Genomic DNA, 24625 nt, shown 5'->3' with positions numbered 1-24625 from the left:
ATCATCCACAGGTTTGTCTTTAGAAAGACTGCTCTTGAGGCTCCATATGCACACAAGTCTGAATGGATGCAGAAGTCTGAAAATATCTTTTTTTTTTTCCACCTCTAGTCTTTCATTAACCAGATCCTCCCTATGATTGCTTTTCTCTCTTGAAACTAACAAGCAATCTGAAGACCACAACTGAACAAAGCATTACTGCTGAACCCACTCCCACAAAGCGGGCAGTGATTCAGATGCTGCCACACCAACTAAGCAAGAAGAAAGTTGAACCTTGGAGAGCAGCTCTGCGGCAGCAGGTAGAGATGAGAACCTGCTAACATCATGGAGGGCTGGACTAGTGACACAGCACATATCTGCTAAGTAGGTAAAAAAACAAACAAACAAAACAAAAAAAAACAACACCAACATTCTCCAAATCATTTGCAGCTTTCAACCCTGTTAGGCAACCTACTGAGCTGCATCTGCTGTTGAGGTTTGCAGAAGGGTAGTCTGACAACCACTAGGACAAGATAAAGAGAGGGCCAGGAACAAGAACAAAAGCTGTTAAAGGACAAGGTTTGCAAAATTTGAAATTGATCAAAGAGAGCTCCAGTGTTACAAACTTCCCATGCGAATTCTTCTCCCAAGCTCCTACTCTGGCTCATACCAATGGAAATTTGTAACACTTGACAGTAAATAAGCACAGAATCTCATCATTATAAAAAATTCAACAGAAAGAATCACAGAATAACCAACACTGGAAGGGGCCTCTGGAGATCTCATAGCATGACCCCTTGCTCACAGCAGGATGAATTAGAGCAGGCTGCTCAGGGCCACATCCAGTCAGGCTTGGACTGTCTCCAAGGTTACAATCCAATATCTCTCTGTCCTAGTGTTTGACCGGGTGGTCAGTAAAATAATTATGTTTAAAGGAAATTTCCTGTATTTCAATTTGTGCTCATACAAACTGATAAGATTTCTGCACACACACCCCGGAGCCTTCTCTTCTCCAGGATGAAGAATCTGAGCTCTTTCAACCTCTACTCATATGAGAGACATTTTAACCCATAATCACCTTCAATTCCAACTGCTGGACTCACCTCAATATTGTCCATGTCTCCTCCATAATGTCGAACCCAGAACTGCACAGAGCACTCCAACTGTGTCTCACCCCCTAGAGATTAGGGGATAGAACACGCCCTAGAACAGTCAGTGGTGGTCTTCCTAACACGGCCCAGGAAACTGTCGGCCCTCTTTGCCTCAAGGGCACATTGTTGGCTAATGTTCGGTTTGGTGTCCACCAGGACTTTCAGGGCCATTTCTGTAGATCTGCTTTCCAGACAGCGCATGCAGTTATTCCTTGTGCTGGAAGAAGTACCTTGCATTTCCTTTAGTGGAACTTCACAGGGTTCCTGTCAGCACATTTCTCCAGCCTCTCCAGGTCCTTGTGAATAGCAAGTACAATTGTGCGGTGCATGAAACTGTCCCTCCCAGTTTTGTCATCTGCAAACTTGACAAAGGTGCATTCAGTTTCATCATCCAGATCATCAATGGAGATGTGTGTATTGGCCCTACTCTCAGTCCCTAGAGCGTACCACTAGACATTCGTCTTCAACAGGACTTTATGCAGCTGATCCCAACCCTTGAGCCTGGTAGCACAGTTTTCATTCCCATCTCATTGTTCACTTGTCTAGTTCACACTTCATCAGTTTGCCAATGAGGATGTTATGGGAGATGGTGCCAAAAGCCTTGCTAAAGTCAAGATAAACAACATCCACTGCTCTTCCCTCATCAACTGAGGTAGTCATCTCATCACAGAAAGCTATCAGGTTCATCAAGCATGATTTCACTTTCATAAATCCATACTATATCCAATCACCTTCCTGTCCTTTATGCGTTTGGGAACAGTTTCCAGGATTATCTGCTCCATCACCTTCCCAGGGTGACCACCTATATCTCCCCAGATTATTACACTTCTTGAAAACAGCAGTAAAAATTGCTTTCTACCAGTCTGCAGGAACTTCCCCTAATTGCCACAACTTTTCAAAGATAATCAAGAGTAGCCTTACAATGACATCAGCCAGTTTGCTTAGCATGTGTGGGTTCATCCCATCATGTCCCATAGACTTGCATATATCCATCTTAAGTGTCACCTAATCTGATCTTCCTCATTGCTCCATACTTTACTACTGATCTTGGAGGGGGGCTGGGATTGCTGCACACAAGTCTTATCTGTAAAAGCCATGGTGAAGAAGGCAGCAAGTAGCTCAGCCGCTTCCATGTCCTTTGCCACAAGCTACACAGTGGATTCACATTTCCTCTTATTGTCCCCTTGCTGTTGCCAGTGCTTCAGAAGACCTTTTTTTGTTGCTCAACAGATTCTGGATAGGCTTCGGCTTTCGTAAACTTCACTTATAAATGCTCAATGGCTAGCTGCCCTCCTTCGTCACCTGTCTCTGTTTCCAACTGTCCTACCCCTTTTATGGAAGCTGGTAAGTCATAAGAGAGGAGCATTCAACACTTCCTCCATCTCAGAACCCTATCATAAACAATATTCAGCATTATGTGTTTCAGTTTAGCACCTGGGGGATCTTCTAGGTGGTATAGCATAAAGTTCCACAGCAGGCTTTTTATGCATTTGAAAAACTGACTCTGAATCAAAGGAAGAATAATCTTAAAGCAAGCTTATTTGAAAGCTCTTCATGCTTAATGATGACGTTCACTGAACATGTTTTGAAGGTACTTTCAAAACAAGGTCTCATCTATACATTTTCACCATTTTCATCATGAGAAGAGAAAGAACCCCTGCAGTCAGTTTTACTTTCAAGGTAGGGGGCTAAGCAAGAACAAGTAATAAGCATGCTTCAGTGATTACTGGAAGTCACGGGGTGTTAAATTTTCTATTGCTCCGGATCTTCCATTATAAAGATGTTACCCCTCCATTATGGCTGTCCATTAGCATTCACTCTGAACATGACTCCACAAGATGTCATGAAAAAAAAGTATCAGGTCACAGTAATCAGGCTCCTAAATTGCCTATCTGGCACTGATACCAACCTTCTTGTTTTGTATTGGACAAAAGACCTCTGTTCCATTCTTATTTCTCCATAATACAAGAGATTGAGGCACACATACAGTATACACAAAAGGGAACTGCAGCCAAAGGTACTTTCTGAAGTACTTTTGCAATGCTCCCTAACAAGCTCTGTTTTTTTTCCAAATGATGCTAGTCTTTGATTGAAACAAAACACTAAAACAGATTCATTATCATGAAAATAAACTTATTTTCAAAATATGAGAGATATTGCACTTCCCAATAATTTATTAATCTGCATTGCTGTGTTAAACCTCCAGCATTGATATTTCAAAAGCAGTTGCAAGTCAAATAACTGTGTCCAGGGTCTTAAAGATTGCAAGTAAACAGGTTTAGAGGAAAAGAGTTTAATCCTGTAAAGAGTTTTAGATATCCAGAAAGATTAGATTTATTGGAAAGAGTTCTTCAGCACATACTTTTATGTCAATTAATTGTGAGGTAAATATTGATTCCATAATTTATAAAACACGTTTACCCATTCTAAACATGCAGCATCTTTACTACGAGTTTGAAGAGGGTAAGCAAACAGCATTTTTATATCAGAGGTTATCAAATTAGCAGTTACTACCACTACAGCTGAGATACAATACAAAAGATACTCCGAAATTTGAAATACAGACCATAATGCTCACCTAGGAAATTACAGATTAATGCACCTAGAAAAAAAAACACATCACCTCACCAGAGATGTTTAGCAGGAATGAGACAGGAGCAAAACTGTCAAAAGCTCATGGCAGAAAGCAGGCAGGAAAAAAGTGGCAACTACATGGCAGTAGGACACCTGGTGTGCAGGGAAGAGATGATTTCCACTCTTTGTCCCACACCACACGGATCCCTAACCACTAACCACACAATGGTGGTTTCCATGTCTTCCCTTGAGGCCCTAATAGAAAAGATACAGCAATTCAAAATGAAAATGGGAATCCAGACTCAGCAATTTTGTTTTAGAGATTACCTCTGAGACAAGCTTGAAGCCAGCCAGGAAATTAAGGGGTCACAACAGTTGGCCTGACACTTCACACCCTCCCCCACACCCCTGGATTTAAACATCTCTTCTAATCCACAAAAAGCATTACAACAGATCATCAAGCATAGAGGGCATCCATGGCAGGTGTCAGCAGAGAGAAGACTGCAGAGGTCTCAGTGAGGAGAGGCCAGCGCCACCCCATGCTGGGCACAGATGTTTCCAACAGCTCTGCCAAGCCTCCAAGCTGGTGGCATCTCTGTGAACACATGTTTAAGAAAGGGCAAAACACTGCACTGGCAATGTAGACTGAGGGAAAGAGTGAGCGAACCAACCCTATAAACATCAAAGTCTGAGGAGATGCAGGGGGAAGAGGTGTTCGGGCATTGGAGCAGAGATTTCCCTGGAGCCTGTGGATCCATCACAGTAGATGTGGTGGGTTGACCTTGGCTGGCTGTCAGACACACATCCAGTTGCTCTCTCACTTCCCCTCCTCAACAGGACAGAGGAAGAAAATAAAGATGGAAAAGCTCATGGCTCAAGATCAAGACAGTAATTGGGAGAGGTAACAGCTAAAACTGGGACTGGACATTAACAGAGTAGAAAAATTGAAGAAAAAAAAACAGCAACTCCTGTTGTGGTAAAGTGGTAACGGGACAAAGAGTGGAGATCTTCTGCGCATGCAAGTTGTCCACCTTTCTGGTATCATAATATTTTGATTTTGGAGTGAAGATTTTTCCTTCCCTTTCAAGCTAACAGCTTAATGAGAAAAGCAAAAGCTGTGCATGTAAGCAAAGCAAAATAAGGAATTTATTCAATTCTTCACATTGGCAGGCAGATGTCCAGTCACTTCCTGGAAAGCAGGGCCTCAGCACACAAAATAGTTACTTAGAAAGACTAATGTTATAACCACGACTGTTCCCCTTCCTCCCTCCTCTCTTTTTCCCCAAGTTTTTTTGGCTGAGCATACTGCTATATGACACAAGGTATCCCTTTGGTCACATCAAGTTCAGCTGGCCTGGCTTTTTCACCTCCCAACCTCTTTCCCCTCACCAAGGTCAGCAGAGCAGGTGCAGGGGAAGAGAGAAAGCCTCAGTATTGTGCAAATCCTGTTCTACAATAGCTAAAACACTGGTGCATTATCTAAGCTATTTCAGCCACAGATGCAAATAAAAGCACCATGCAGACTGCTATGAAGAAAGTTTCCTCCAACCCAGTCAGACACAATGCAGTCTCCATGCCTTATTCCTTAGTATTTAACGTTGTCTTGTAGAGAAAGTCTCTGCCATCATCTATACTTTCACCTTACGGTATTCTTAGAAAAAAACAACTCTCTCTGGAAGCAACATGAAACACCTTTCACTTTAAACCTTTTTGTCTATACCTACTAGAGGAAGACCTAACAGCTTTGCTGTTATCTCAGTTTTCAAACTGTACCATTATTATTATTAGCTATTCTTCACCAACAAGCATCCTGGTATTATTTTATTAATAGTCACTACCACTCAAACAACAAAAGCAGATGATAGCTTGGATTTCTGTGCTAAATTCAGCCCTTAAAAACTGTCTCTTATCTCATTTCCTCCTGTTAGATGGAGATAAAGAATGTATTTTACTGAGCCCCATTCCTATCTTTGTATTACAGAGAACTGACTACAGTCATGGCTACTAAAGCTAATTTTATCCTTTCAAACACTGAGTAAGTAAAGCAGGGTTGATTTAAAGCTGTGTTTATAAGGGAGGGCTCTTACCTGTGTTAGCCCAGGGTAAATATGAGGGGCAGCTGACATTCACATAAGTGCCAGGTAATCCATCAGGCCAGCAGGCATAGTTGTCAAATGTTCTGTTGCAGAACTTGCCTTCTGCAGAGAGATGGAAGAGAGGATTATGTCACGGCCTTGCTTTAATAGTGCAATGAGGAAAAGGCTGAAGAGCAAGAGATAAAATGAGCATGTGCATTTAAGCCATAATAGTATTACACAATTAAAATCTGGAGTTAAAAAAATTTGGACAAATGTGTCTCACTTAGCCCTATACAACAGGAAAGTTGAAAAAATTACTTGACTAAATTGAAGGACAAGAAAGGCAGAACAATATTGGTCCATTCCTATCTTTTCTCTTTTACACTCTCCTATGTCTCAGTTGGATTTAAAATCATTTTTGCTGTGAATATTGTAGATAACCATTCCTGAGAACTGGCTCAGAGTCATGCAGTTGGAAAGTCTAGCCTAATACATAGATCCATCAACAAAATAGCCACACACAACCATAACTTTGCATTACAGCTTAATCAACATGAGAATACTTCAACTTCAGATTTATTAAACTGTCATTCTTAGAGGGCAGCATTCAACTGCTCAGCAGGATAATGGAGCAGAGGGAGATAAATGTTTCCTGGCCACTGTTGTCATCAGCTACTGCTTTCACTCTGCCATAATAATATAGTTAAGAGAAGGAAAATTAACAGTTTTGAAATAATTCTTCACAGACATAACTTTAGACCCATTCATCTCTTCCAGTGTGTCACAAAAGCACTGAAGCATAGAAGTGCCTGTACTGTGCCCAGTTGTGAGCATCACTGACAAGTCACCAGTGTCCTCTAAACACTACAGTGCTGGCAGACCACAGCTGCTCTCGGCACATTACAGGAGTTCAACTACTAAGACATGCTGCATTCTCATTTGCTCTAAAGCATCTTATTTTTTTTGTTTTAAAATCCATTTCAACATTTTACAATGCTCAGCATAATTTATACAGCGAGATCAACATGGTCCTGGGTTTCCTAACACTTATACTCTTCCAACCCTGACCCTCTACAAAAGTTGCAGAATTGTATTAGTGTGATACTTTGACACGCTACAACCACCATTTGCCACTCTTGCAAGACACTCTTCACAATGAAATTCTTTCTACAAAATTCTTCCTCTCAGGAGAGGGAAGAGATCAGGCTGAAGCAAATGGGATAAAGAAGAGATTGGACAATAAGCTGGAGAAGTCTTTTCAAGTTCACAATCCCTCCCTTGCTCCTGTTAGCATGAATTTTAATAACACATCCTATCCTACCAAAGAAGCTCACCTGCTGCAATGGGGGGTGCCTCATACAAATATTTCAGGCATTGGCGCTGGTACTCCCTCCACTTCTGCATAACACCAGAGAGGGATCCATCGGAACTCTGAAAGAGAAATCGAGTCTGACATTGTAGGGATTTACATACCATTTTTTATGTAGCCTAAGTAGGTCGTTGTGAAGACACCAAAACAACACTGCTTATGATAAATGTTGCAAGATGCTGTTATGTGTTTAATTGCAAATAAAGTCACTTTCTATTTGTACCACACAGACCTGGAAAAAAAAAAAAAAAAAAAACAAAACAAAACAAAAAACCAACCAACCAACCAAACAACAACAACCAAAAAAAAGATAAAAGAAAAAAAACACAACCAGCTATGCTGTGCACTCAGCAAGACCAAATTAAGTTAGCTTTGCCATCTTTAAGTTAGGTTTGGCATCTCAAAACATAGAATGGTTTGAATTTGAAGGAACCTCAGAGATCACGTAGTTCCAGTCCCTCTTCCATTACACCTGGTTGCCTAAAGCTCCATCCAACCTGGCCTTGAACACCTGCAAGGATGGGGCATCCACAGCTTTTCTGGGCGACCTGTGCCAGTGCCTCACCAATGCTTGAAATTGCCTTGACTCAGGTCCTTGCACTTGGCCGTGTTGAATTTCATGAGGTACACATGGGCTCAATGTCTTAAGCCTGTCAAAGTTCCTCTGGATGGTCTCTTTTCCCTCCAGCACGCCAACCGCACCACTCAACTTGGTGTCACCCAAAAACTTGCTGAGGGTGCACTTAAATTTCACTGTCCATGCCACTTACAAACATGTTAAATAACACCAGTCCCAATACAGACCTCTGAGAAACACAACTTATCACTGATCTCCACTTGGGCATCAAGCCACTGACCACAACTTTGAGTGTGACCATCCAGCCAATTCCTTACCTAGGTGGTCCATCCATCAAATCCATGTCTCTCCAACTTAGAGAGAACGATGTTGTGCAGGACAGTGTCAAATTCTTTGCACAAGTCCAGGCAGATTACATTAGTTGCTCTTCCCTTACACACAAACACTGTAACCCTATTATAGAAGGGCACCAAATTTGTCAGGCATGATTTGCCCTTAGTGAAACCATGCTGGCTGTCACCTTTGTTCTCTGTGTACCTTAGCATAGCTTCCAAGAGGTTCTGATCCTGGATTTTGCTGAGTAAGAGGGTAGGACTAACTGGCCTGTAGTTCTATCTTCCTTTCCTCCCTTTTTAAAAACTGGAGCTGTTTCCCCTTTTCTAGTCAGTGGGAACTTCACCAGACTACCACAACTTTTCAGATATGATGGACAGCAGCTTAACAACTTCATCTGATAGTTCACTCAGGACCTTCAGATTCATCTTAGGTCCCATAGATTTGTACATTTTCAGGTTCCTTAGTCTCAAACCTGATCTTCTTCTACACCATGGGTGTTTCTTCTACCTTCGAGTCCCCACCTTTGGATTTTGTGAATTGAACGGTGTGGCTAGAGCACTTTCTGGTGAAAATTGAGGCAAAAAAGTCATTGAGTAACTCAGCCTTCTCTGCATTCCAGGTAACCAGGTCTCTCATTTCTTCAGCAGAGGGGCCCCATGCTTCCCCTAGTCTTCTTTTTAATCACTGATATACTCGTAGAAGCATTTCTTGTTGCTTTTGACATCCTTGGCCAGACTTAATTCTATCCGGGCTTTAGCTTTCCTAGATGTGCCCCAACTGTGAGATTTATTGCCTCATGAAAAGACGGGGACAGAAGCAAGTCCTCTTAGAAAAAGATTTCTTTCCAAAAGCAATACTTCTGCTATCCTATAAATGAGACCAAGAAAATTCACTATATTCAGCTGATATTCCCCAAGCACTATTCCAGAACACGAAAGAAAGCTTTTCCAGCTCAGTTTTCCTCCCATGAACAACAGCTTTCCATATACCCAGCGTATTCTCCTGAAGGCACAGAGAGAGCAAGGACCTCCTTTTGGCACAGTTTGGCAGGCTGCAGACTGCAGTGTCGCATTTCCCAAGTACCAAGGGGCAGGAGCAGTAGAAACATTTTCTGCACGAGCACAAGTGAAGCCAGCTGTTGTTAAACTACAGAACATAGTGCTGGTTGCTCGCTGAACCCTAACAGATGCCTCACCTGGCTCACAGAGGCCCAAGCTCATCCACTGCATTTAAGAAAAAAGACAGCAGCTCTCCCCTGCCTATATTTATGCAAACTGAATTACAAATGTAAGGATTACTGGGCTGTACGCAATCGATAAAGCAGCTAACTCAGCATTCCTATCCCAGAGAAAAGCCCAGCATGGATGTCTCAGACATAAGTCTAACAGCATGAACCAAATGGTACAACACTAATAGTGACTGGAGGAAAAGTCATTTAATCCCAGCTGTTGATCAGTTTATGAAGTGAAGCGTGAGGGTTGATAATCCTTGTAATTCTATTCTCATAGCTTCAACTGCTAATTTTTGTTTTCCTTTGTGCTCCTGAACTTTTTTTTTTTTCAGATGGTTAGAAAAAACAGGGCCTGGGAAAGGTTGTTTAAAACCATGTTGTCATTTTAAACTTACACCGCATTTTAGGAAAGGCAAACTGAATGCTGTCCACTACAACTAATGTGACTTTAAAAGATGGCAGTGTAATCAGTCTGATATAAAAGAAGTAAAAGCAGCATTTTTGGATGATAGACTTCAAATCCATTATTCTCTTTTCTTGTGTCATTCCAGTTAAAAAGTTTGGAGGGAAAAAAAAAAAGTAAACAGCACCACCACCACATGCATCATGCTTCTGCCTGGATTAAGCCACAACATCTAGTTACAAAGATGTTCTTGGACATGTGATGAGAAGTACAACATGTAGTAGATATCTGTGTTGCATTTGAAGAATGGTAGCTGCCTGCACTTACAAGCAACTTTTAACTGTAACTAGGACCTCATGGCCATAATTTTTGAAGAATTTAGCCAACTCCCACTGAAGTCAAAACAAGTACAAGCCTGTGGATCTTTCAAACTCTGACCCTTGTCTCCCCGATTTAAATCATCCTGGTCACATCTTATCTACGCCAATAAACACTGCCAAAGTTTGTCTGTAATAAAGTTCTCAGTATAAAAATGAATGCATCCTAGCAAACGTTAACCCCATGTGTGTACAGAATGAAATAAATTGAAGCATAGTGATTTATGCTCAACATACCTGAAGGACAAAGAGAACATTATCTAAATTAGGGTTAGGGATGCACGTGGAACAACATACAACCAAGAACTCCAGAACTAAAATTCCATCTACATAGGCTGAATAACAAATGAATGACTGGTATGGAGAGACAGAAGAACTTTCAAACCCAGGTTTGTCCCAGATAGGATTTTAAAAGTAACTTTCAGGTTATGTATTGTTTAATGCTTCATCTTACAAGGATAGATATTGAAGTTGAACAAGACTGTTTTACCACCCTCTCATCACCATGCAAATTTTTCAAGATCATAATTCAGAACGAACTCTTAAATTATGACTCAGAATAATTTCTCAATCTATTCAGTGTCACACATCTTCCCCAAAGATAACTGTTGATTGTGCACACAAATGACTATATCAAGTTAATCCAAATTCTGCTTTTTGCTTTTTAAATTATTAAAAGAAAGATGCATACAGATTTCATTCAGAGACTACTGTTTAAAATACTGCCATAAACCTAAAACTATTAGCTAAGAGAAAACTAGCTCTTTGGAGTCAGAAAAGCTTTGAAACAAAGTACCTTCTTCTAAATCAAGTTTTCATCTATTGTCTTCATGAGCACAGGAATAACCAGTTTTAATTACAGTTTAGGAAAAAAAGCAAGCCTCTATTCCTCCATTTAATGAAAAAGTAGAAACATTCTATTTAGAGGGGTTTCTCATAATGGGAGAAGACAACTCTAAGAAGGAGATTAGCAAACTGTAAGAGTAAAATAATTAGAAATGCCTTTTTGTGGAGATGACTGATTTGGTAGACAAGTTCCTATTATCTGTAGTTGGTAGTACTAAGACAACCAAATATAAGTCCCAGGACTACATAGGTTGAACTCTCTATTGAACAGGTTACTTCAAGTGCTTCAACTACATGCCACATTTTGTTACCAAATTAGTTTAAATTTGATGTTATTATATCCTAATCCCCCATTCCCAGAGATTTTGACTCACATGACCACAAACTGTCACTTACACACAGATTTACAGTGAGAGCTGTTGTTCAACTAAGACGTACTATATTTTCTTGGTAAGTGATTTAACTCCTCCTGTAATATCAAAGTACTAAACATGCTGATATGAAGGCAAGACCCCCTGGGTCAGTACACAGAACCTGGAGCAAATGCTATATCACATTATTAATCATAGGACTTATTTTTATTGGTAAAAGCGCCACTTCATTGTATTTTGTTTGTGTCATCTCCCCTCACCCTCCAGTTATACTTAGCCACAGGAAGAAAAGCATTACCAGTAGTTTTGCTGGATGAGGATATATCAAAGTGTCTCTGGAAGAGGATGGAAACATGGCTGACTACTTCAGGTGGAGGAGTCAGAAAGCAAGAATGGATGAAGGACATTAAGGAGGTGAGTAATGGCACAGCCTACGTAGCATAAAGTGGATGCAGGAAAATTAAGACAGGCAAGAGCACACAGACTGTGAGGCTTTCAGTGTAGGTATATAATTAAGCGTAATTAATCTTTAGTGATAAATTAGCTCACTCAATAGTCTGAAGACAGAATTATTTACAAAGCCTTAACACTTTTATAGAAAATCCTCTTTCTGTAGCCATCATTTATCTTCATAGATCCTACTGTAACAGAAAGCATTTTAATCACTTTCTAACATCTTTGAAACTACTCCTGCTCTGACAGAAAAAGCATCCACGGAGATCCCAGGAAAGCCATGCTACAAAAGCACTACTTTAATATAGTGAAATCTGAACACAGGATATAAGGCTTGAAGGGGCTGAGACTGGATAAAATACACCATGAAATTTCAGAGTGGAAGGGAAACTTCTCAGTTTCAGATACAGCTAGCAACTCCCAGGATTACCATCTTTCCTCTTCACCCATCACCATATAAAACATCTTACAGGAGATAGAAAGCAAAATACCTCTTTATGTTTGCATTTGTTTTCTTCAATTATTATCTTCTAAATGGCAACACTTCCTTTTATCCTGGAAATACTGTTGAGTTACTTTTAAAAATTTATTTATTTATTTTAAGAAGAGGCCAATAAAACATCCAATACAACATTAATTCAAGGCTTTACCACTCAGAATCAGCACAGCAGAGTCCAAGATACCTGAAGACTGCACATTGCTAGCTTTGTGTTCATTCCGATTTGACATTCCTTCTTGTATAATAAGAATCATTTTGCATTGCCTGTTGTGTCAGTATAAGCTGTGCATCTGCTGCAATGAAAGGCAAATTGGAAGCAAGTTAGACACCTCCCAGCTTTATTCTAACTCCTAGCATAGACATAGGCTTAGATTTACAAGAGTTTTGTCCTCAGTTCACAGCCCAAACTGGGGAGAGCACAACACTGCAATTCCAGAAATATTTGTTGTGACATTTCATCCCAGAAAATTCAAGGTGATTATGTCACAAAAGGAAGTATACACACTTGACTTGTAACAGATAAGAGATAATCAATATCTTGATGAAAATAGTGATTTAACAGGATTTAATCTTCAGACATCAATTTAACAAAAGTCCTAAATGTGACATTAACTAGATCCATGATGGCAAGGTCACCTGATTATTTACTGCATAGAGGACATGGTCAGACTAAAAACATCAGAAAGACCTTCACGGTGAGTCACGAGTTTCATAATGAAGTCCATTTGGCCATCCAAACTCCAAGAAGTCTAGATACAACCACATCCTATGCCAATCAGAGCTAACAGTTTATGCCTGAAGGACTATACGCACTATCAATCCTTTATATCACTTCGCTAAGATAACAAAGTTTCAGCATGCTTAGAAAATTACTTGCAAAGTTTCAACAAGCCAGCTATTAGTCACTTACTGAACATCTGTCACAGGCAAGGAATCTCTCAACCTCAAGGAGTAACCTTGGAAGGCATCCCCTGCTCAAGAAGATCCTGGTATGCAAATCCTGGTATGCAGCCTGCCTGAGCTGCCATACAGGAGAGCTCAACAGGCTCCAGGCAGTCCAGAATTTGTGGGGCAAGATGACTGAACATTTGTCATATTCACATACCAGCCATATTTGGTAGGTGCATGCTCCATTAGCATGCTCCTTGGATCCATCTCTCCCAAATGAGCCTTGAGCCAGGTTCAGCTATCACAACCAGACACATTCATCACTGCCACCACCGATGGTTATTGCCCAACCAAGGTCACAGGTGAAAGGTGGGTGGGGGAAGGAAGTAAGCTGCCACAGATCAGTCTCCCCCATCAGAAAGAATGATTTACACATTTCATCAATGTCAGAAAATTAATTTCTGTAGAGGTTAAATACAGTCAAGCTTTGGGAAAACACTTTCCTTCAACAGTACCTCTGGGAGTAGAAGTTAAAAAAAAAAAAAAAGTGGCTGTAGCACAGCAAAATTCTGTAACAGGGTTATCTAATCAGAGGACAAAGTTGCTCCCCCTGCAATTTATCATAATTTTTCTCCACTTCTAATTTACAGCAAATACGAAAGCATATGAATGGCAGGATGCTCTTACTAGCTCCCTAAACACATTGGTCAAGACCCAACTTCTGTTATTATACACCTGTTAGAGAAGTCCTGCAAGTATTGATGCTCAACTGCCTATTTGAATAAGTTACAGTTTTTCAGCAGTTGCAGCAACAGCAAAAAAAACTAATTTCTCCTTATTAGAGTGCTTTGCCCCACTGTTCATGACATGAGAAATCAACCTTCTAGAAGATCAGCCCTTCCAGTGCAATGCTTCTTGAAAAACAAAGAGTCTGGAAATATGTGAGCATAGTAGGAGGCTTTATGGTTTGCCACACATACCCCACATATGCACAATTTAACTTGATTTTGTAACTACTTAATCCACTGCACAGACATTGAATGATTTATAAGGAGATTAATGAATCCATTATAGACAACACCACTAACAGTCCAATCCCTTTAAAGGCTGAAGGCATGTCAAAGGGGAGGTGCATAAAACAACGTCAGTGCTACCTGTATTACATATAGTACCAGAGAAGTATCATTCGATACCTCTGCAATACCTTTACCAGAGATCATAAAATGAGATCACACTTCAGAACATCTGATATCTCCCAGATTTCCATATTCATCACTTTCTCTTCACATATTACATCACCCAATTTTGAGTTTAATGTAATTATCTGACATTATGGAAGACTAAGTGACACTTTTGAGATAAAGACATTATGCTTAGCCCCTTCTTTAGAGCTGCTTGACTGACCAGATAATATAACATTCATTATTCTTCCCAAGTCGTATTTTACAAGATACTTTGTCAGCAGTTGGATCACTGCACAAGTCCCTCACTCTTCAGAAAAAAACAAGCAGTGGATCAAAACAGCTTTTCTTTCAGAGAAGAGTCTATTGCCAGCTTCTAGGAGCTTTTCCTGTAAACACTTCTGTTCCTTGGTTACTAATTGAGCCAATGACTTCAGTAGCTCAAGAGCACCACAGAAAAAACACCCTTTCAACATCCTCTCTGATAGCAAATGCAGCAAATTATGAGCTCCTCACAAAAGGTGCTACTGAATTCAGCAAGAAACTCTCTGACCACAGGGAGCTGACCTTCCTCCTAAGCTGCAACAGCATTACACTTACAATGAGACCTTCAAGAAGGAGAAGTCCCAGGACTTGGATAAACAGAAATCTTGAGTACAATGTTCACCAGCTGTCTAACCCTGGAGACCCTTCTCTCTATTCCATCCCTCTTAGATTTTATGACATCAACCTTTTGAACTCAAAGCTTCAAAAGCAAACTCAACCACCACTTAAAGCTTATCAATGCACAGAAGACACACTGCTTTAACTTTTCTCTTCAGAGGTACTCACCTGAATTTGACAGCACACCTCTGGTGTGAACAGTAACACTGGGCTTTCAATAAAGACACACAAAATAGCACCCCCCTCCCCCCAACAATTCCATGTCATCCTCCACCCAAGCAGCTTCAAAACATCCCATCCAAATAGCACTCAGAGTGCAAACAGCACCCCAGTCAAGGACAAAAATACATATAATTTATTTAAAATCAGAAGCATAATCTCAAGGCATTCCTCTCTCCCAGTTGAAAATAGTGTCTGCACGTCATCCTGCCTGTATGCATCCTGGCACAGCTTCAAAAGAAAGGGCGGAATGTGCTCCCATGGGAGCCTATAAGGCAAACAGCACAGAGCACTTTCCCCCTCTGCTCCTCATCCCCATTTTCTTCAGGCCCCTCTGCTCCTCATCCCCATTTTCTTTGCTGAATTACAAAAGAGGATAAGCATATACACCTCCCAAAGAAGGTTAGGAACTGCGGGTTTCCAAATGTAGAAAGCATCTGTGCTGAGATTTGGGTCAGGCATTTTAAAGAACCCCCACCCCCCAAAAAAAAACTGATTTGAGACATATTCTTGTTTTCAGTACTTCTGGTGGCTAGGCAGGGGCAGCTCCCAGTTCAACTGACTTATCATTGCACAAATTCTTCTAAATACATACACTGTCTGAACAGGTGGGAGGATTCAGCCCTGACCACAGTGGTTTCCTCTCCAGGACCAAACATCTCAGGTCTGTCCTACGATGCTTCAATCATGTTTTGAAACCTACCAGTCCTCTCTTCCTATCCTCAAATTTTGTTTTGACAAGGCATATTTCAGTAAGAATAATATCTCCTGGCTCCCATTATTTTCTGGATCAAGGCAAAGTATTTGGCATTCAAAGGCACAGATGTCAAAGCAAACTGCTTTAATACCTAAATCAACTTTCACAGTATACTGTAATAAAATCAAGGGTATAAAGTGGAGCCTAATATTTCAGCATGCTACAAAATAAAGCATTATGTTCTAGAGATGTTAAAAAACAAACAAACAAAAAACCTCCCTTAGGTCAGGTAGGGCAGCCTGAAAATTTGGTACTAACCTACCTTCAAAAGGTTATTCTATCATTTGTCTTCAGTGATGGACATACTTCGGAAGACGACTTACCCACAAAGGTTCTCTGCCTCATAAAGAATTTTTTCCAGCCCAGATAGAGGTTTCTTCTTTGATTACTGTAGGACCCATGAATCCACATGCTTACACATTTGAAACAGATACATATTTACTTTGACAGTCATTGATTCCAGAAAAATGTTATTTTCATTACTACTTCTTTCATCTGTTCTGGTAAATGTTGCTGTCAAGGACTTACTACATGAGCCAGTCATAAAAATGACAGAAGAAAATACTGAGCAACTACGCAGAGAGAAGAAAAATGCAAAAACTCAGAAGAAACTAACAAACTCTTGGACAGCAGAAAACAATCCCACAATTTTAGTTGAAGGAACTATGTGCCAACACTCATGAGAATTAAATTATAGAACTCCTGCACAAAGAGATTTTACTATGCATTGCAAAGCTAGGAACATGGCTTGTGAAGTGCTCTATAGAAGACATTTATGGATGCGGTTATACTCTGTTTTGCTTGCTCTGTTGTAGAGTTGAAATTTCATTTTGAGACAGATACAAATGGGTAGCACTAAGAACACTATGGAAGGAATGATGACAAAGCTAAGTAATGTTATGGGAGTATGGGAAACTACAAAGTAGAAAACGAGAGTTCTTCAGTCTACCCTCACAGTTTTAGAGATTAAAGTGTAGCCTGTGGTATTGGAAGAATAGCAGCCTTCCATTAAAAATATTACAATAATACCTACTATCACAATGGGCAGTGAGAAATATACAGAAAATTATACACAGAAATATACTGAAAAAGTAGGAAGAGACTTAAGGTGGAATTCAGATGCTTAATCATGGTTCCTCCCAGTAAGCATAATTGTCTTTGGCTTCTGCTGAAATTGCAGAAGTGCATGTTTCCCCTACAACCTGCACCACACACCTGCTTGTCCTACACATGGCCCTGAATACTGTAGGACGTTTTCAGCAGCACTAGATGCCTGCATTTGGGCAGCTGACTCATCCCGAATGTCTGAGCTGCTGAAGCAAAACAAAGCGAAGAACATCTGTCAAAGTTGGACTTCTGGCTCTTACTGTGGTTCAAAATGCAATTAGCTAAGCTGGTTCTTTGTGACATACTGAACCAAGTGCATTCTAAAAAAAAAAAAATAGAATAAAAAAAATAAATCTGTTTAAGATGGTAACTGACTGGTTTCTCTGCAACAGCCAGCAACAGTCCAATCCCAGAGCTGGCTGAGCAAAGAGATGGACAGAGCCTGCAGTCTTGCAGAGCTGGGAAATCACAATGTTTGAGTTTCCAAGCACAAAGAGGATTTCACTCGAAAACAGAAGCAATAATCTACATCACAACCCTAGGGACTAAGACAACATCACTGGGTTGTATAAAACCCGTATTTTCACTGCGCAAGAAACACACTAAGTCTTTTCACCTTTCACACTGAAGTGTCCCAAGGGATCCACAGCTTTTGAAATGACTACCAGTCCCTCACTCTTTTTCAGAGCTGTGGTACAGGATCAGAGGGCAAGGGGTAGACATTTAGCTGTTTTTCCCCAGGATCACCAATCCTATATAGCAATATAAGGCTTTTCCCCAGCTTGCCAGCCCATCATTACGACCTTTCTGTTAGGCTCAATAGCAAGGAAAAAGAAAAAAAAAAAGTAGACATACTAACCTTCAAAGACCTTTTTCTCACTGAACGCCTTCTCATTTCTTTTTAATATTTTTAAAATAAGTTTGGTTCTCCCCTCCCCCCACCCCACAAAAAAAAAAAGGTATAAAACAATCACCAGAAAGCTATTAGAACAAAACAAAAAAAAAAAAAACCTCCAGTACATAATTTCATGGGTTCTGCGCATCTACAGTTGTTCAGAGATTGCTTTCTTCTTTAGCAATCAAATTTGTATGGCTTTTACAGTTCTAGCTGAGGACATCAGTTTATTTCAGTTTTAACTAATGCCAACTTAACTCCCTCAGCAGCTCATTGTCACAGTGGCTCAAGGTCCATTGTCCCATTATCTGCCATATTGCTCCTTCCCTCCTACCCACCCCTCTGCCAAGACAATTATATGTAGTGCCTTTGCAAATTGCTAGTGTTTTCATCAACAGTTACAACACATTTGAGAACAGACCATACAAGAGGAAATTCTGCCAGTGAAGCTCATTCTCCAGACGTCACCCATCTTTTTTCCAAACGTTACGTAGAAGATAATGCAGAGGTACACTTCTGTATAACACAATGACATGGGTCTATCACACCTAGACAGACCAGAACTCCTACAACAGTATCTTTGTGATATCATGGCATATACAATAGTGTTCACATTTATTTGGTTGGATGCAGCATTGTGTTTTATAGCCAGCATATAATCTTATGATTTCCAGCATTCAACCCACATAGCTGCCAAACGTTATATTCCAAGGGCTTGATTTGTCAAAAACAAGACAGGAGCAATGCTGCATAAAGGCTGGTCTTAACTCATCCTAATACAGAGAAACACTGAAGTAGGAAAAAAAGTCATGAGACAAATGAAAAAGGTGTACTGAGATGCTACCCAGGGACTGTACTCTGATCATATGAAACAGAGGTAACACAGGTCCACAACCAAGGACCAAATCAGCATGCCTAAAGTTAACTTCATACTGGATGATCTTCACATTACTTTATCCAAAGCGTGATGGAAATATCTTGCAGTCCTTGACACCAGAGTCAATAGGGAATACAAGCTAGAAGAAGAAATCTAGCACAATACACTGCAGCAGGACTGCAGCAGCATCCTCAGAGCCATGTTCCTGGTGTGGAGGGAACCAGGTGGTGTTATCACTTTGAGACCATCCAACATGAAGTTTACATTCCTGCTTTTGTGCCACCTCTTGCATCCTTTTCCTTCTACCTTCTTTTTAGACAAGGCACAGAAAATTTTGGCATTCCTACGCAGGGCTGGTTTTTGCTACACTCCTGAAAGACTCTAATGAGAGCACCAATTTAAAGCATCACCTTAACTTGACAACAGTCTGTTGTATTTGCGAGGTCTTGTTAGCTGACTGTATGGTAGTCTTCCTCCACAAGTGTTATTACAAGCATGAATCAAAAGCAGATGTGAGAGACACGTTTGGTTTTACCTCTTTGTAGTTCTACCTTTGTTTTATTTGCAGAGACCAATTCAGCTTCTTTGAATGAAAACAAATAAAAATAAGAAAGCCAAAACTGTATCTTGTGTTTTTTTTTTTAATCTTTTCCATTCTCCATGAACAGTGGCCACTATCTTCAACAGTATTTAAAGACACTCTTCAGCTAGTTACAGGACACAGGAGTTAAACCAATTTTTAAAAAGGTTGCATTAATCCATTACGTGATGTTAGCTTTTACCTCTTTGTTTTTCCTGTATCCTAAATACAGGAATAACCTAAATAAAAGTTGATGCTTTTATTTAAGGCTTTGCGAAGAAGCAGGCTGAAGACTCCAAAATCACAAAATTCCAAATAGTGCTTAGCTAACTGTTCACTAATCCATTGCAACAATGTTATGTTATTACCCTTGACTCAAATGATTCAGCAGAATCCAAATCACTCTTTCACCCAGGTAAAAATACCTATCAGATTACCCAGAATGAGTTTTTGTCTCAGTTTTTCCCTACAGCCCTTCTCTGCCAAGGAAGTACAGAAATGCAAGCAAGCCAAGTTGGATCACGTTTTTTTCTTAAATTAGAGCTGCAAAGCAAGTTATGAACCACAGGAATCAGATCAAACTTTTCCTTAAATCTGAATTAGGCTACCACAAAACCTCTTTCAAAAGGATGACTGTAGTGTTTTTATTTTGGAGTCACAGTGAAATAAAGACATTAAGGGAGATGCCAAGCGTATAACACTTGGGTAGAAGCAAATGGGTGACCAAGAAGTAGACCTGAGGAATTTTGGCCTTGGTTCCCCAGAGAGACAACAATATCAGTTCTCTGAAGTTACTAAAAGTACAGCTGCATCTGTTGATAATATAGAGGTTTATGAAGTTAAATTAAAAATCTTTCTATATGCTTAATCCTGAGATCTTGCTTTAGTAATCCCCTCCTTTGAGCTCAGAGGGTTTTTATAAATTTGAGTTTTAATAACAAAAAAACCAACCCTCCAGCATTTGTTAGTAGCCAATATTGGGCCAGTTTATAAGTTATTCTCCCCTGCAATTCTCTCCTCTGCAACCCTCTCAAACAGCACATTTCCTCAATTCCCTCTCCCAGTATTTGGATAAGGAAATGAATTCGTAGCCTTCATTCCATTTCAGTATAACGCATAAGTCTACTCTATGTTTTCCCACCTTGTCTACATTCTTACCTCAGTTACGTCCACGTAGTTGCACATTAACCTTGTGCACACTATGTTGAGATACTAATACTCAGTCCCTGTTCTGTGCAGAGAACCTGCACATAGATTCAGCAGCCAGGGCTCTGTGCATTATTCCTTCAAGTCAATCCCACATGCTACTACACTCCTTCCTCCCGTAAATAGCACAGAGGAAGTCAGATACAAGTAGAACTGGAGGTTACAACACAAGTTTTCCCCCACACCCTATCCTCAGACCACTTCTAGCAGGTTTTTATCTCTGTCCTTGCCTGCTTCCCCCTTGGTGGTTCTTTCCTTCCCATACTCTTGTAGGGGTATATGGAGCTGAAGACATTTGTGGCTTAAGTTACAGAAATGAATTGTGATTGTGTTGATGTTAAAACTGAATGGACAGATTTCTCTTCACCTTTGTGTGGGGAGACCTTAAAAAGGAGGGAGAGGTCAGCAAGATGAAGACTTCTGTTCAGACAGCAAACAAGCACATTGGTTCTCAAAAAGCAGATGTGATAAAGCCCAAGAGCAGGGTGAAACAACTTCAAAAGCCAACCGAAAAAAAAAAAAAAAAGGAAAGAAAAAAAACACACGGAGAGCTTCTTCTTAAGAAAACTGTCCAGCCTGAACAAACAGAAACACAGAAGAAAGAGCTACCCCAACGGTCAAGTCCCTAACTTTTGCCAAAGTGAATATTTTAACTTATACACAAAGCTTCCCCTCCTCCACCTCCAATTTTCAAAGCACCAATGGAAGCAGTGACCATGCAGTAATAACCACTCACAGCTGAAAATAGATAGGTCACTTAAAGGAATTAAAATCATTCCATTAGTTCCATGTTAGTAGTTTCACGGCCACATATTTCCTATTTGACACTAACCTTAAATCAAGCAGCACTTGTAGGAACAGAACAGATCCACTGAGAAGGGGCTAGAGAAAACACTTGAGAACTTAAATAGCAGTGGCTGTATGTGACGTCTTTCCCAAGACAGAATTTGTTCTCTGAACTAACTCTGCAAAGTATTTTTGTTTTAGATCTCAGTTCATCCTTAAGATACACTTCTGGAGCACAGAGTCATCTTGCAGTATAACTCTTTCAGCATTTAAAGCAGCATAAACCAGCACTACTGTTGAAATAAGTTATTTCTCTGTTCCCAAAAAGTGGCTGCCATTTACACCCCCCTCTACTCCTCTCTTCTCCTTATGCCAGCATAAGTATCCATGCCATTGCACTGAGCTGGACAGGCAAGCTCTCCAGGGTAAAATTAAATAGGCAAAATATTCAAGAGGATAAGAGTTGCTGCAAAGCAGAGGCAAACAACAGCAGTATAACTCACAGGGAAATGCAAGAATAATCTTATTCACAGTCTTGGAACTAGGAGGCGCCTAAAACGAAGCCCACGCCCTGTATAAAAATGTTTATGCTAGGAGTCAAGTATTTATTACTCACAAGGAAACAAAGACTTGAAGACTTCAGTTATTGGCGAAGTAGCCCTTCATGTTTCTTTGTTGATACCCATTACTAAATAAAGCACTGATGATTTTTCACCTTTTGTTTTCTACCAGGAACAGTACATGGCAATCACAGGGACCTTGAGACCAGAAGAAACCACGATAATCTCACAGCTGATGAAAATTTCATTGCCCTCCTTTGTAACACCTTTTAGAGCCTCACACATGCTATATTAGCCAGAAAATACTATTCATACACATCTAATCTTGGTTCAAAGACTTAAAGTGATAGAGAATACATTGCACTCTTAGGCAATCTGCTACTATGGCTAATTACACTCACTACTGAATTATTTCTGGTGCTTATTTCTGGTCTGAGTAGACTCAATCATGCAAATAAGTTTCCTTAAAAGGAATGACTTCACAAAACATGAAGTATATCAGCAATTTTGTTCATCAGAATGGGGCTAATGTCATGAAAATACACATAATTTTTCCTCTAAATAATAAGCTGGTTAGTATTAGTTATGTTAGATTATTTTTTCAGTCTTTTCACAATATAGTGGTGCAAGTATCAGATTAAAAAGATATTAATTACTAGTGAAGGCAAATATAAGTTAAGTTTTTTATAATATTGCTACCATGCAGTACCATGATAATGTTCCGCCCTGGTGCCCTGGGGAGGGAAGACCTGATTTCTACTTCCCATCACTGTTAGGATTTATTTGGTTTCTGACATAATTGTCCTTAGCCCCATTACCCATAGATTTTTCAGATACTCTAATCTCAAATAGCATTTTTTAATTGTTGATTGATTTGTACTTGTTGATATCAGCTTTACTTTTTTTTTTTTTTTTTTTGTCGGTCATTCCTGGACTTAATTTGGCTGTCCCTTCCATTTCTTAAAAGAATGGATTTGGGTACATCACCAACATCTTGAACACCTCAAAGTTAGTAGTATTTGTGCTTTTATATTTTCTTTTCTCATCATTTTTACTTTTCCAGCCTTGTGCTTCAGATGGTAGTTCACATTTCTTTCTACTTTTCCATAGAGAAGAAGGAATTTATTGAATGAACAAATAAATGCAGATGGAAGTGCTATGCTACCAGGGCTGTGCACCACACCTGCTTATAGAGATCAGTAAAAGCTTTCATGCTTTCACAGCTAACAAAGCAGGATACTTTGTATACTGTACAGATGCAGTGCCTCTGTCACCTCTGGTATCCTTCTTGCCTTAGTAGCATAAATTTTGAGGACAGAAAGTTTACTTACATAAGTTTAAAATAGGTATGTTATTCACCATATGTTAAAGTTCTGTACAAATGTCACCAGTCATACACGTGCACGTGTACACCCATGCAACCCCCTCTTACATCCTTCCAAAGAACCCAGAGAACACAGCATTAGAATTCACATGACTTTTTCCTCTGACTTCCTATATTCTTCCTCTCCCTTCTACCACTCGTATGTAGAGTATAAAACAAGATTCAAAGCACAAGACCTTGCTAGGATCCAGTTTGAAAGCATTAGTAGTTGCCATTCACTTCCTGGCTTTAATTATTGGGTTCTACCCAAATTTGTCATCCTTATTATCCTCCATTCATACATATACATCCATAAATATATATATATTTTAATATAAAATCTTATGGAAACAAAGCAAATCTCCACCTTAAGATTAACATATAAAGATGTCCATGACACTCTTGCAATTTTGTTAGAAGTGTTCCTTTTAAAAAGAAACCCGCTACCACAACATCTCTCTTCACAACACAGAGCTTTCAACAGGCTGAAACTGATCAAACAAACAAGTTCTTTTTCACTAAGTAGTAGAATTGCAAATTTTAAGCTCTGTGAAGTTCTAGCCAGTAGCTAACAGATATCCAAGATTGACATGAAGTATACAGATGAAATCTTAATTTCCAAGAGATGTAAGTGAGATAAGCATAATTCTACATCGGTAGAAAGAATAAGTGCACAGAGAAGAAAAAAAAGCATTGATTACATTAAAATCCATAGACAAAGATCAGAACAGAAATTGTAGGTACAGGAAAACCTTGTGCTCCAACAACCTGCATGTTCAGGTCACTGTTGGGTACATCCTCCTCCACTCTTACAGCAACCAGGGTTTATTTAGACCTCATGATAAGCCTTTGTGCATGCAAATCTCTCTCAACATTCTTTACATAACAGTTTCCAATTATTAAAATGAATGCATCATGAATTCGTTAAAGATTCATCCTTTGTACTTCCTTTCTCCTAAAAGGAGAGTCCTTTAGCTATATAGACTTTTTAAAAGGGCAGGAGGAGGTGCATTTTTATTAGCTGTTCAAAAACAAAAGAGACAGACACTCATTAAAACCCAACGAGGCCCCAGTTCAGTACAGGATCTCACTAGATTGACCACTATATAAATGTTTCATGTTTCTTTTTTGCCTTGCCTGAAAGAGCCACAGCCTAAACAGGAATTGTTCAGAAGGGTTTATTTTATGGAATTCAACTGGAAAAACAACACAACCTAGAAAAACAGTAACTCGCTATATGGAGGACAGTAAGACAACTCTGGCCAGAGCTGGGACATGATCTCTAGAGGAGCCCATTAGATA

The 24625-nt window shown here is 39.8% G+C and overlaps 1 protein-coding gene across 3 annotated transcripts in view; it reads right to left on the bottom strand.

Annotated features, from left to right (window-relative positions):
- GLP1R (glucagon like peptide 1 receptor) overlaps positions 1-24625 on the bottom strand; it is an 89617-nt gene that overhangs the window by 50291 nt on the left and 14701 nt on the right. For 2 of the 3 annotated variants that reach the window (XM_068676578.1, XM_068676577.1), the window contains exons 2-3: positions 7114-7210; positions 5789-5899 (exon numbers count right to left, since the gene is read on the bottom strand). In XM_068676578.1, coding sequence (XP_068532679.1) covers positions 5789-5899; positions 7114-7183 — 181 coding nt within the window. In that variant the 5' untranslated portion in view covers positions 7184-7210. Of the gene's footprint in view, positions 1-5788; positions 5900-7113; positions 7211-21446; positions 21481-24625 lie in introns of those variants that run through there. The other variant, XM_068676579.1, reaches the window with a different exon arrangement.

Source organism: Anas acuta, chromosome 3, assembly GCF_963932015.1.
Source record: "Anas acuta chromosome 3, bAnaAcu1.1, whole genome shotgun sequence".
NCBI classification, from domain to species: domain Eukaryota; kingdom Metazoa; phylum Chordata; class Aves; order Anseriformes; family Anatidae; genus Anas; species Anas acuta.
Note: the sequence above shows the minus strand (reverse complement) of the source record. Positions and strands in the feature narration are given on the sequence as shown.